Source organism: Lineus longissimus, chromosome 9, assembly GCF_910592395.1.
Source record: "Lineus longissimus chromosome 9, tnLinLong1.2, whole genome shotgun sequence".
In the NCBI taxonomy this organism is placed as follows: Eukaryota; Metazoa; Nemertea; class Pilidiophora; order Heteronemertea; family Lineidae; genus Lineus; species Lineus longissimus.
The window spans coordinates 14,709,973-14,722,993 of record NC_088316.1 but is presented as its reverse complement, the minus strand read 5'-3'; the positions used below and the strand labels follow the sequence as shown (position 1 = coordinate 14,722,993).

General features: G+C 41.7%; 2 protein-coding genes across 4 annotated transcripts; both read left to right on the top strand.

The window, feature by feature from the left end:
* Positions 1-1,142: 1,142 nt before the first annotated feature.
* LOC135493724 (glycine receptor subunit alpha-1-like) lies at positions 1,143-6,682 on the top strand. 3 transcript variants are annotated; one of them, XM_064781259.1, is made up of 9 exons: positions 1,143-1,538; positions 1,976-2,093; positions 2,415-2,503; positions 2,956-3,023; positions 3,812-4,032; positions 4,381-4,463; positions 4,920-5,051; positions 5,489-5,940; positions 6,211-6,682. In XM_064781259.1, exons 2-9 carry the CDS (start codon positions 1,996-1,998, stop codon positions 6,481-6,483), a joined length of 1,416 nt encoding a protein of 471 aa, XP_064637329.1. In that variant the 5' UTR covers positions 1,143-1,538; positions 1,976-1,995; the 3' UTR covers positions 6,484-6,682. The 3 variants fall into 3 exon arrangements, with proteins under 3 accessions (XP_064637329.1, XP_064637327.1, XP_064637330.1); XM_064781257.1 differs by lacking the exon at positions 2,956-3,023 and adding an exon at positions 2,709-2,776; XM_064781260.1 differs by lacking the exons at positions 1,143-1,538; positions 1,976-2,093; positions 2,415-2,503 and adding an exon at positions 2,710-2,776.
* A 3,270-nt stretch (positions 6,683-9,952) lies between these two features.
* LOC135493786 (uncharacterized) lies at positions 9,953-11,873 on the top strand. Its single transcript, XM_064781359.1, has 4 exons — positions 9,953-10,278; positions 10,567-10,591; positions 10,935-11,167; positions 11,690-11,873. Exons 1-4 carry the CDS (start codon positions 10,011-10,013, stop codon positions 11,695-11,697), a joined length of 534 nt encoding a protein of 177 aa, XP_064637429.1. The 5' UTR covers positions 9,953-10,010; the 3' UTR covers positions 11,698-11,873.
* The last annotated feature ends 1,148 nt before the right edge of the window (positions 11,874-13,021 follow it).

The following is a 13,021-nucleotide window of genomic DNA, read 5'->3' as shown; positions in this document are numbered from 1 at the left end:
TTGAAACGACCAATACATTTCTTTCACATGTAAAGAACTCAGGAGTCTGAATGGGTTAGTTAGGCCACTTTTATTAACCTCCTTCGCGTCCGTTCTGATCTATCCCTTGGATAAGCATCCGGAGATACAGGTTTTTGATGCTCACTCCTACATCGTATACAAAATCGAGAGGCGGAGTATATTTCAAACCACATGTAGCTGGGCTCAAAGAACACAAAGAGTGTAAACCTTTGAACCATATTGACAATGATGTAAGTATTGAGATATAGTCTAGACGGGTGGGATTACAGCTATCTAGAGACTCCATATATAGAGTTAGAGCAGCTTCTCGCCTGGCATCTTGACCTACGATGTTTTGATATAATTAATGCATACGGAAAGGTGGTTTACTCTTTATGACTTGGCCACTGCACATAGGATATTCTCGTGAGAGAAGTTGCCACGGACTGTAATGGTGGTGTATTGTGATGATGCCAAAGCCATGCCAAACAACATCTGACATGAGGCGCTCACGGCAGTCGATTCTACGGATATGAGGGCGAATTGGTGACAACTAAAAAAAACGGGGATCGATTTCTGACAGTTAACACTCCAGTATGATAACACTGACCACGCTATATTGGAAATATATCCGATTGATTCTCGATGTCTCCCATCACGATATGGCCCACTCCGATTGACATATTCACAACTTTCTATTGATGTGTTCATGCTGTAAGTGTTATAAGCATTCCACAATAACTTTATAATGTGGATCAACTAATTAGCGCGATATATGCCCATAAAATATTCTTAATGGGCTTTAGGGTTACAGCCCATAGCGGTTGCTGTTTATCAAAGCTTTCGATGAAGAATACACACGCTAATAACATCACATCGGTCTACCTTATAAAAACTTAAAAAATCAGCTCAATATTTTGATATTGTGTGTGTATTCCCAATTTCGAGACAGGATATTCCATCGATAATAAATTGCTCCTTTGACCAGTACCGTAGCACATACCGAAAGACTCGAGAAGAGCGCCATATAGACATGCCGATCTACGGCCGCTCGTTGGGCGCATTGAGGAGACTGAGGGTTATGTTCACCGACCGGTAAGTCGGCATGGATATCGACGGAGGTTGTTCAGGACCGATTACTGGCTGTGAACCTGAGTGATAGCAGGATCGAACTCGAAATGAAAACATTACAGCATTTCGGTAATTTAGAGTTGTGACAAACGATATAACTCATCAAATTTTCGACATTTGAGGAACTAAATTTCAAGGCGGATGAACAGTGTCTTAATGGATGATTGTATGGCTTACCACTTCATAAGGATTATCAGTGGTCGAACCTAGTATAAAGTAAAAATACAACGATATATATTGCATATTTTTCGGGAGTTGCATTGACCAATAACCTCGGACATAACAGAATTAGAAAGGATCGCGTTTAAGGAAAGACCGGCCCCATTTTTCACACAACCTTAATTTACTCCTTCGCATATTTCACCAAAATTTAAAATGGATTAAACGTATTCAAACAGATGCCTAAGGTAAGAACCATTTCGGTCAATGTGCCTTTAACTGCATTTTGCTTGCATGGTCCTTTGGACGGAGGATTGGAGCCGGGACGCCTTCGAGTACAGATTGTATTACCCCATATTATGGTCAAGAGAGTTGAAAATTGACAGCTGCTGGGATGTTGTCAAACAAACAATCATTGTTGAGCATTGAAGCCTGTTACAGAATGATTGTATCATGTATGCATAGGAATCAACAGAACCAGATGGATCGCGTTGCGCTTGGTTCACGATCTTTGGTCCTATCCGTTAAATAACCCGTATCCGAGACTAGTGACCAGTAATCATGGTCATCTGAAAAGGAGAGTACATGTTTAGTTGAAACTAGTGTTCAGGTCATGGCACTGAGTGATATTTCAGAATCAGTTCTTCAGATACTACGACATTTCCCCCAACTTCAATTTTTCAAGGTCCTGAACATTCGACAGTGATGGCGATGAAGAGTTCCGGATGGTTACTCCTTTACATTACGGCAGCTGCCGTAGTACTAGTTCACCTTCCTGGATCGGAAGCATTTGCGAACCTGAGGTAGGTTGAGGTCTTCGCGAAAATTCTCATTCTGTAATCAGAACACCTCCCTTAAAGTACATCATACTTAGTATGTCAGTCCCAAGGGTGTCCTTGATAGGGAAGTTCTACTGTATCCGCAATTTTTCCAAATCGACTGGCAAATATAGGAAATAGGTTAACCGTGTGTTTTCAGAAGCAACAATTTTGCTTGAAAATGATTTCTCATGTCCTGGAATGCCCAATACATGAATGGGCCAATTTGTTTGTTTAAAGCCCCAAACAACCCGAACCGCCTATTTTATCTTACTTTTCAAAGATTCTATTTGTTATTCAAAATAGGATCAGCGTTTACAACGAGACCCACGAAGACTTCATTGACCGTCTTCTGAATGGGTACAATAAATATCTACGACCTGGCCTAGAAGCGGGTAAGCATTAACGGAATTTCACATATGCCCAGATGAAAGTCCGTTGTTGGCAGTACGAATAAAAACCACTTCAAGACCACATTTAACCCGGCCGTGCGTTTGTGCCGCATCATTTTTGGCCAAGAGAGATTAATACGTTAGATACGTAGATTCAGCAGGCAACAACGTCAAGTTGAATATTTTCTCCATTGTTTTATTTTGATAGAGGAACAAATGGCTGTGTCAATTGGCATGCAGTTAAATACGATAGGTGGCGTTGATGATAAAGAAATGGTAAGGCTTTGTGTCACTTTTTGCTTCTCTAATGAATTTTCGCGAATCTCTATCCGCGAAAAGAGTTACGCCTTCTTTTGTTCTCGTTCCTTGGCCCCCTCGATTTTGGCGACCTCTCAGACGGTTCTGCTGCTCGTCGCAATGTCGCCACTGCATGTCGCTTTGCTTTTTGCTTGCAGAAATTATCGATGATGTCCAGATTGGAGTGTATATCAAAAGTATAAGTTCAGTAGATACAGCACATATGGTAAGATTTTGGATAGAGACGATATTTTCCATCGCAAAGATAATTTCCAATGCGAAATTGTCAACTAAACCATACTCGGGTAACAGTGTTGGTTGTAAAGCTATCATGACATCACTATCCTTGCTGTCTGCTGTCGACGGTTGGTGACCATTCACGCGAGATTACGTAATCCAGCCCGTCCTACGATGAGACAGCAAAAGCATAAGATGTTTGAAGTATTTCAGTGGATTAAATCGTCTCTTCTCTTGCTTATGCTTGGCTGATGTTAACAAAATACTTTTTTTATCTATCATATCGTTGATGTTCTTTCTTGCATGCACATCATATATTCGGTGACGGCGTCTCTGAAGGCTTATTTTCCATAGTACATGCAGTGGGCGTTCGTCACACAGTGGCAAAGGGCAATTTCTTCTGTTATTTTTCCGGTTTGTCCGAACTTTATTTCTCGTTTTCTTTTTAAGACAATCATTTCTCAGACGAATTTGAGAAATTACGGAAGAATGTGCCATCTCTGTATACCACGGTTACCAACTTCTGCTCAGTATAAGTTGTATTACATGTAGCAGTATGATTTATAATTGGCCGGTATAGAAATCGACTTTTTAATCCAGCACCTCGACAAGCTAAATGCATTTGCGACTTTGAAGAGTAATATGCATATATTGATTTTGTGGTACGGTAGTAAAAAATTTCTTCATGTTCTCGTTATACCGTTAAGAGGAAATTATCTCACGCATAATCAAGTTTTAATCATGATAATATCGCGTGTGCTTCCATTGATTGTGCAGCAATACACCCTAGAATTGGTCCTATACCAATGGTGGACGGACGAAAGGTTCAACTACTACCCCGCCTACAACCACAGCTTGGTCCTCAGCTATTACTACGACGATATATGGACACCGGACACGTTCTTCAAGAATGCCAGGAGCGCCTCCGTGCATACGGTGACGCACGACAACAGATATATCCATGTGACACCGCAAGGAGTTGTCACCCTTGCGCAAAAGTAAGTTATTTGGCGATAAAAAGACACATGTGATACAAATGTTTGCGCAATTAGAGCACCTTCTGGAGGCGTCACGCTCAGTAAGACGATTTTCCCCAATAACTGCAAAGGAAGATACGTATGATTGAGACAACAACATTTGGGTCCTTGTCCATGTTCTAAACCTACCGAACCATGATTTCCAGCACTGTCTGATCTGATCTCGTCTCTTATTTATAATGGCAACGTTTGGCAAGTTTCCTATACTTTTTCAACGATTGTCATTCTTTTTCTCCTCTCTCACGTATGATAACATATGACCAGGTTCGTGTCTTGGCCATTGTCTTTGATTGTCGTGCATTCTTTCAGAATAACTGCGACTCTGAACTGTCAGATGAATCTTTACTACTTCCCACATGATACACAGTACTGCCACATCATCCTGTCTAGCTGTAAGTATAATATCAATCAGAAGTTGGGGAAATCGTTTCCGAGAGTAATCATCTGTCAACAGTTTCTAAGTGTTGCCATCTGCATGCCGACCACCCGATTTCCGAGTCAGCCGAACACAATCATGCTTCGTTGACATTTTGCAAGGAAGTAGCAGGTTAATGGTTTCGGGGGCCGGTGACTAATTACGCCTCTATGTTTTCTGTGAATACAACGATCTCAGATTATTTTTTTGCTCGGTTATATAAGAAGTTTGGTAAGATTCGATAAGATGTCAAATAGCCACCGCGCTTCGGACTGCTACATATATGTAGAACAATTTCTGTTCAAAAATAGATCACCGATTCAAAGATTGTGATCACTCTACACACCAGTTTCTACAACAGACTAAATATATTTGTTCCTTTCCGGGTCTGAGTTTGATAAAATGACATGCATTGCGCCTTTTTATTTTGAAGTCGGCTTCCCAACGGATGAGCTGAGGCTGTCCTGGAACAGTTACGGTGTCAAGTACGATCCAGCTATGCATCTCCCCGAGTTCACCGTAGCAAAGGTGGATACGTCCAGATGCGTACATGAAACGGTTACAGGTACGAATCATGCCGGAATCTTGTAGAGATCTATTTTTGTTCCCGTCATTATTCGTAGGGCGAAACCGCAAGGTAGTGGGTCCTATAAAGCTACCAGCCGGTTAAGGGTTTCACGATGTTACCAAAACTTCTACCAGTTATTTAAGGAATCGATACCGAACTGGTTGTCACACCAATTAGCACCACGAGGGTGGACTAGAGATAACATTTTGGTTAAAACCGCCGCGGCAGCCGAGATATTGGGCGAAATTACAGTTCCATCCGAGCGATGTTTAATAGTGAGACAACCAATACAAACAGCAAGGTTACTTCTATTCTGGAACAACTCAAACGTGGGCATAATCCACTTACCAAGAATCTGCTTTGACGCATTTTATACCAACCCAACAATTCATGATCATCTCATTGAAACGTGTTGAAAATTTCTCCACTTCCAGGTAGCTTTTCTTGCATCGAAGCTGAGATACAACTCGACCGCGACACTGGGTTCTACATCATCCAGACATACATTCCGACCATCATATTCGTCATGTTGTCATGGTTGAACTTCTACATGGATCCGAAGGCAGTTCCCGCACGGGTCGCCCTCGGCCTTTTGACGGTCTTGGCAATTACGACGAAGAGCTCCGGTTCGCTTGGTCAACTTCCAAAGGTCTCCTACGTCAAGGCGATAGACGTTTGGATGTCCACGTGCCTTAGTTTCGTCCTCATAGCATTTGCGGAATACTGTTTGGTACATTATGTTCTGAACTATTGTGAGAAGAAGGAGGACTCGCCTAAACCGAATCTGCCTCCGAGTGGACCTAAAGTTCAACCGACTCCGGAGGACGTAGACCGCAGCGGTGGCGATAACAGTATTCGGAATGGAGAGGCATCTTTTCACGGAAAGGTCAGTATTGACTCCAATGTATTTTAAGGTGTCGCCGCCATTACAAAACGTGAAGCAATAAGAATAATGATGAAAATGTAATGTCGAAGATAGGTGTTTGAACCAATTGTCTGACGACGGAATTCCTTAGCATGTGAAGGCGAAAAACTGTTCGTCACCACAGTAAGTAATGAGGCAGAACAAGAAGATTGCCATACATCAGTTGAAAAGTTTTTATGCGATGAACATTGCACAACGCTACTGTACATGAACATTGGTTTTTTTCTACAGAACAGCAATGGGTGGATTGGAGGTACCAGCAACCATCCCGGCAGTAACACACTCACGCCAACTGATGGCAAAGCCTCAGGGGGTGCCGAGTCCCGTTCTAATCATAAAGTCACAGTGGTGGAACCAGACGCAACAGAGCGATGTAGCTGCCTCGCCCTCAAAAAGAAAAGACCGGTGTCTGTAGCAATAGACTATTGGTCAAGACTGGCCTTCCCAGTGGCCTTTTTCATCTTCAATCTGTTTTATTGGATCAAATACCCTCTTTGGCTTTAGTAACATTTAATTGATGTTTGGCTGAGACCAGTATAGGGTTACGTATACACAATATAAATATAGTTGATAAATGTGCATTATACAATCATGTAATCTGTTTTAATGATATGCAAAAACATTTTTTTCTCATCGAACATGCATGTACATGTACATTTGTATATATACTTAATTGACGAATCCTTCTTTTTGTGGAAAACAAAAGAAATGCTAATAGTTTGTAAATAAATACTTGTTATTCATCAAAGTTTTTCTGTTTCCTCCTAGACTTACTAGTCTTCTGTTCAACAACCTTAAACAGAGGCTAAAAGCAATTGACAATGTTACTTCTGCTTCTTCTTCGTCTTTCGGAATTTTTGAGAAGCGTTCCAGACTGTCAGTCTCTGTCTTCCAGTCGTCCAAGGTAGAACTGCCAGACTAGACGTAGCCCAGAAGGTGGTGTGTGGTTACTCTCAGTAAATTAGCTCCTTGTATTGTATCACAACGCGGGGCGGATTCCGACACTTGCGGCCACACTTTACAATACGAACGACCGTACGCCTCAAATACTCCATATCCAAGATCCCGGCTAATCTCACGAGTTGACGAATAATACCGCTGTACCTCGCGAGATTTGAGATATTTTCACTCAAAATGGCGATGATATAATTCAGCATGAGGAACACGAGACAAATTATTGCACTAACATGGAGAAATATGACAGAAATCGGTACTTTACTAAACAGAGATTTGAAATCTATCATATTTAGCATCACGAGGAAGGTGGAGTAGTACGCTTCCGTGTCATATCCTATACTATCCACACAATAGTAGATCGCCACGACCCGGAATCCTTCCGCATAGGACAAAAACACGATCATGTAGATTACAGCGAAGTACATGAACGTGGATACACAGCTGAAGAATCCTATGACGTAGTGGCCTATTACTGGCAGGAACTGGACGTAGTAGAGAAGCATGGTGAAGGCGAATAAGACAATACTGACGCGTAGGACCAGCCTTGCTTCTGCCATGGTGCTGTTATCTTCGCCAGCATCGCTAAGAGTCAGTATAAAGTAGATGAGTTGGAACAGGACGTATAATGTGTATGTCACACCAAAGGAGACGCTCACTGGTGATTTTCCTCTTGTAACGTCCAGTGGACGGCATTGGGGTTTAGTTTTAGCGATTTCTATTGAGAATATAACCATCTCCGCGACTGTTACCAATACGTTTACACCTACTAAAAAATTGAAGATAACAACTCGGCTGTTATCTGGAAGCATCCTGTAGGTATGCTTCTGTTCTCCGTTCCAAGTGCAGTTGGTATTATCCCTGTAACCAGTGTCGTCCGTTATCGTAAACATTACAATGAAGTTAAAATACCAAAAAAACGAGATCACTAATCCTGGAATCTCCCGTCGCATTTTTAAGCTGATCCAATTGCGAAATAGTGGATGTTCAAATATCTTCCTGCTACCGGGTTTTTCTAGATCTTTATTGGTCAGATATATTAGGAGGTTGAGAGGGGACGTCCGGTGTCGTTGTATGGGTCCCTCGGCTTCGTACTCCGACACGTCATAGGTTACAGTCCTGAACGTAGGGGTCTCTTCCGAGATGATCTTATACACGCCTGGTACGTCCACGATCGCAGCAAGGAGTAGATACGCCCCGACTCGGCTTGCTAGTTCAATTGGCCTGTAACCATCGGAATCCAGAGTCAAAAGCAACAAGGTGCGCATCTTCACAGTTGCAGCATGGACCATAATTGCCCTAAAGACAGAACACAGCTTTTCTTCCAAGTCTGGTTTGTAAGCGGAGGTCCAACACAATGCCTGAATGAGCGGGACGTTCCCACTGTCCACACCGTAGATATCCGCGCCTGCATTGCACAAGAGTTCCACAGTTTCAACCGAGCCGAAAGAGCACGCCAGGAAAATGGGTAGCGTGAAATTCATATGACCTCCGAATACATTGGGTTCCGGGCATTCCGCATTACTACAAATCGGTTGGTTGACAAATGTAACCAATTCGTCCTGTGGTATATCGGAGAGAAAGAGCTCCAGCGCTTTCTTGTCGCAGCGCTGTAGAGCTGCTAGGAATTCGGATTGCGAATCGGTTACCCCGCAGCGGGTGAACGAAACCACCTCGACTGTTGGCATTACCTGATTGTTGTGGTGCATCACTGGTTTGCCGATCACTTCCCTCAGACAACAACGGTTGAAATTAGCGTTAATGTAGTCGGTATGGCTTCACTAATAAGCAGCAGCATCTATTATCCACGTCATAATCTGTGTCACTTACATTGGGTACTTGGGGAAAGGATGCAGAAACACTTTGTCCTGAGGCTCTGTCAGATTTTTGACTAAAAGCATTATGGAACAAAATGGATCTTTATACTCTCAATAAACCCAAGTAAATAATGCGCAACAACATATTTATAGCTAAATATATTTGTGCAACCCCAACAAGTCAAAGTTGGAGTTATGAAATCTGATTATTTGTTCCAGAACGATATGCAAGAGTGACAGTTTTTTTGGAATTTGATGGCTTTCGATACATGATCAAATATTTCAAATATACCCTCTAGATACCCAACTTGAACAGAAAGTAACCAGCAGTTTAGCTTACTCTGTAAATGAATCAATGAACCGTCCAAATATTATGCGTTTACATGGATTCGCGGGTAACCAAGGACCCCCTCCGATACTTTGCCAATGTTGCAAAAACATAAAACAGTTTGGCAGCAAATGGGGTGGGGGAAACCAATTACTCGAATGTAGAAGAGATGTTGGTCTGTCACACCTACCTTAGTTTAGTTGAGGCGTATTTACCTTCGCCAGACAAACATCATTTTGAGCAAACAGAAGAAAAGGCTTATCTAACCATATGCCGACATTACGTCAATGGAATAGTCGTTTTGTTGGTCACAGGGGAAATCTCATGATATTCGTCTGTATGTCTGTATGTCAGAGTCTGTATGCTGGCTGCGTTTTGATGTCAGTGTGTACACGGACGTTACCTACCGTTTGTTGTGTTTTTTCACTCAAACATTGGCAAACATTGTATCTGAACATGGTATATACATGTACACGTGTGCCATCCCGTGGGATTAGAAACCAGTCATCTATTGTTGGGGGTAATGTGTTGAGCAGTTCAGTTTGTACAAATATATGTTTTTGAAATTTCGTGTTATTTGAATTATAACGGAAAGTGTCTAGCATACAGCTATGACTTGATGAATATCTATAGAGTTAACCATCCTACACCAGTTAGGCAAGCTAGGCTTTGCACAGTGGCCCAAATTGACGAGGATATTTAGTTCTTAAAAAACCCGTAGTTACATGACCGACTTTAGTACTGGTGAATGATTCTTCTTTTGTTGGTTAGTCGAGATAAATGGGATGGGAGATGCCAGCTTTTTTGATAACCTTATCTTTATAGTTCGAGAGAGAGTACCGATAAACACTTTATTTAAACACGGCTGCTCACACGATCAGCAAATTCTCGAATCAAAACAAATTTTTGTACGTATTGAGAAGTTCTAAACGATGCATTACGAGATGAAGTCATCAGCAATCCTGCTGCTCTTGGTCCTTTTTACACTCGGACACACGAGTGATACTGGGAACACGGTGGAAATGATCAAATATTTCTGTCCATCTACTCAAGCAATTGTCACAAGTTTAAAGGGCGAGGTGTCTTCGGCTGTAGTCAATCTGGATGTCAAGGTTGGAGAATTGAAGGACGAAGCGGAGGCTACAGCCATGACAATAGTCAGTTTGAAAGATATCGTGAAGGACCTTATCGCACAAGTGGGTAAGTTTCGTTGGCTCAGTTAACTTGGGGTTGAATATGATAGTAGAGGATTCTACATTGTACCAATAATTCAGCTGATTTTCATAAAATTGATATCCCGTCTGGCTGCCTACAGAAACTCATGAAAGGCTCCCTACACTTCACGGCCCGTTGGCGCAAGATGGAAATTGAGAGGCAAGGGAAGAGCAGCGGCGAACAGCGCAAGTGTGCAACAAGAAGTCCTGAATCAGTATTTTTATACACTTAATTATGCTTTTCATTAAAACAGCATTTATTGAATATTTACAGATCAGCTTACTAAAGCAAGCGCAGAGTAAGTTTATTACATCAAATATGTTAATGAAATTAAAGATTAACATGAAGACACACGTGATTCTGTTAACGACACCTTTATCTTATTTGAGCCATCATATTCAAAGCAATTATCAGAATCAATATTGTACTACAAGCGCGCCGCTTAACAACATAACTCCTTTATGAAATGTTTTACAGTTCGACAAGGTGATAGAGAGACAATTAGACAAAGTATGGCACCTTCACTTTCTCGGTCCTTCACCCACGGAGTACTCGGCTCCCCAAACATGAACTGAAGACGCTGCGACCTCGCTGATACAGAAGGTTCAGATGCCGTCAAATATATATTTCCCTGCTTTCAGCGTCTCAAAGAACTTCGTCCATTCGTTTGGCGATTGCCCGAACACCTACACAGACTTCAACATCGACCACCAGACTTACATATCTTTGGCGGATTGTGGATTTAAGTGTTCAGCAATGAGTAGGTGCAGGTCTTTCCAATGGAGAAAAAACGAATGCTGGTTAAAATCGAAAAACTGTTTGGACCATGAGCTGCTGTATACGGATAATCCGGCCTACAATCAGTTCAGAAAGGGTAGGTATAGTCATTATCGAAATGGCATACTCTGGACGTGATTTCATATAATTTTCATTGCGTCGCTCTGGAGGTTCTACTGCACATCCAGAGCTCATTCTCCACTGTACAAGGGATGATCACTGCATCAACCTGGATACACAATCAAACCTCATGACCCCACTCAACCTGAGCTATCTGATTGGCTCCTGCAAATGACATCATTTCAGCACGCGCAAGCATTAACAGTCACGGTATTTCTGTGACGATAGAATAGTGCATTGATTGATTAACGATTCTCGAGATCAATTCAATTCTTTACAGCCGCTTAGATATCCGATATTTTTCTGTAATCCACATTCTTGAACCCCCAAATTTGATTTGATATGATTGGTTTGTTGTGCAGGTTCCCGGTTGATGTACACGTACACGTACATGAAGCACGTTCAAAATTACGAATGACTTTGGTGAATTTTAAAAAAAGTAGACGTTTCTGTAACTGATAATGACATACGATTCATGTGATTAATTTGCTCTTTTCAGCGACTTAAATATCGAAGACACCGGAAATATTTAAAATGAAAACCGGAAATTGTATTCCATAGAATGAAAAAATTCCTAGACGGAACGCTTTTATAACTCTGTAACGCAGAAAAATCATGGCGACTACAGTCTACAATCATGTTCACGTACCTTGATTTAATAAACTAGGTCACATGCTTTGTCACTTTATTTTCTGTCATTTTTGTCATTGGCATGTGTTGAGGTTGAACTGAGGTATGACAACACCGGCTGGATGCTGATAGGAGAGTGACGTTACTTACATCTAAGCAGTTCCTTGTACATGTTGTATGGTATCTAGCACGAAGGATCCAACACTGGCCAGAAGCTGAGAGGAAGTGGAGTTATTAGCCCGAGGCGCCTATGTAGTTTCATGTACGTTGAATTAAATCAAAAATTATCAGGATGTTTCAATAAAGAACGCATTTCGTGCCGTTGTGATATCATATCGAAAACCATGCAGGTTTAAGAGAATGATTATTAAGCTGAGACCTATATCCTCTCAAACTGCCATAACTGTCGATAAGAGGTACAAAGCAATTGAGATACATCCCACATCGGCAATGCAGGAGGTTGTGCTGCAAGTTAGTTCTCGGTTAGTCCAGAAGTCGGCGCTTTCCAAAAACATATATTTTATATCAACCTCGCAATCCATTTTGTCTAAATCGCTAGCTCTCAAGACAATCTGTCCTCATGTTCTATTAATCTGCCAAGGGGCGAATCATTTAGCGCCATCTGAACTAAATGGTCATATCGGGCTCAGTCGCGGAGACATCCATTTCTCTCTGGCTAATGAACTGCGGACTCCCTTATGCAATTGACATTCTTTATGCTTCTTCTTGGCTGGTTCCTTTGACAGATTCTGGCAAGCCGTCTGGTATAAACAATGATTTCTTCGTCACTTAATTCGTTATCATCTTGTTGCGCTGTCGACCTTTTTGTTGTTTTTCGTTCGGTGAAAAAAGCGTCTGCCTGGTTGCAAGAAGAAAAACTACATGCAAGCATTTAAAAAAGGAACATAATGAGACGTGTCAACCATCCATAAGAAATATTCCGGACACTTGCTCATTCCCATTCATAACCTATCATCATCATTCTGTAATCATCAGAGCCGGCATCATAACCATATTGGATTTTTGTCGCAGGTACAGTGCATATTATGTATATGGAGGTTACTATGCAGGCTATACTTTCCACCGGTGTATCTGTATATCTTGCTTTTTTCTCTCTGATGGCTGAAGTAGGAGGCCTGTCTGATCATTGTGCCTTCACATGCCGATTAAAGGGATCATTTTATCAGCGTCTCGCTATAGG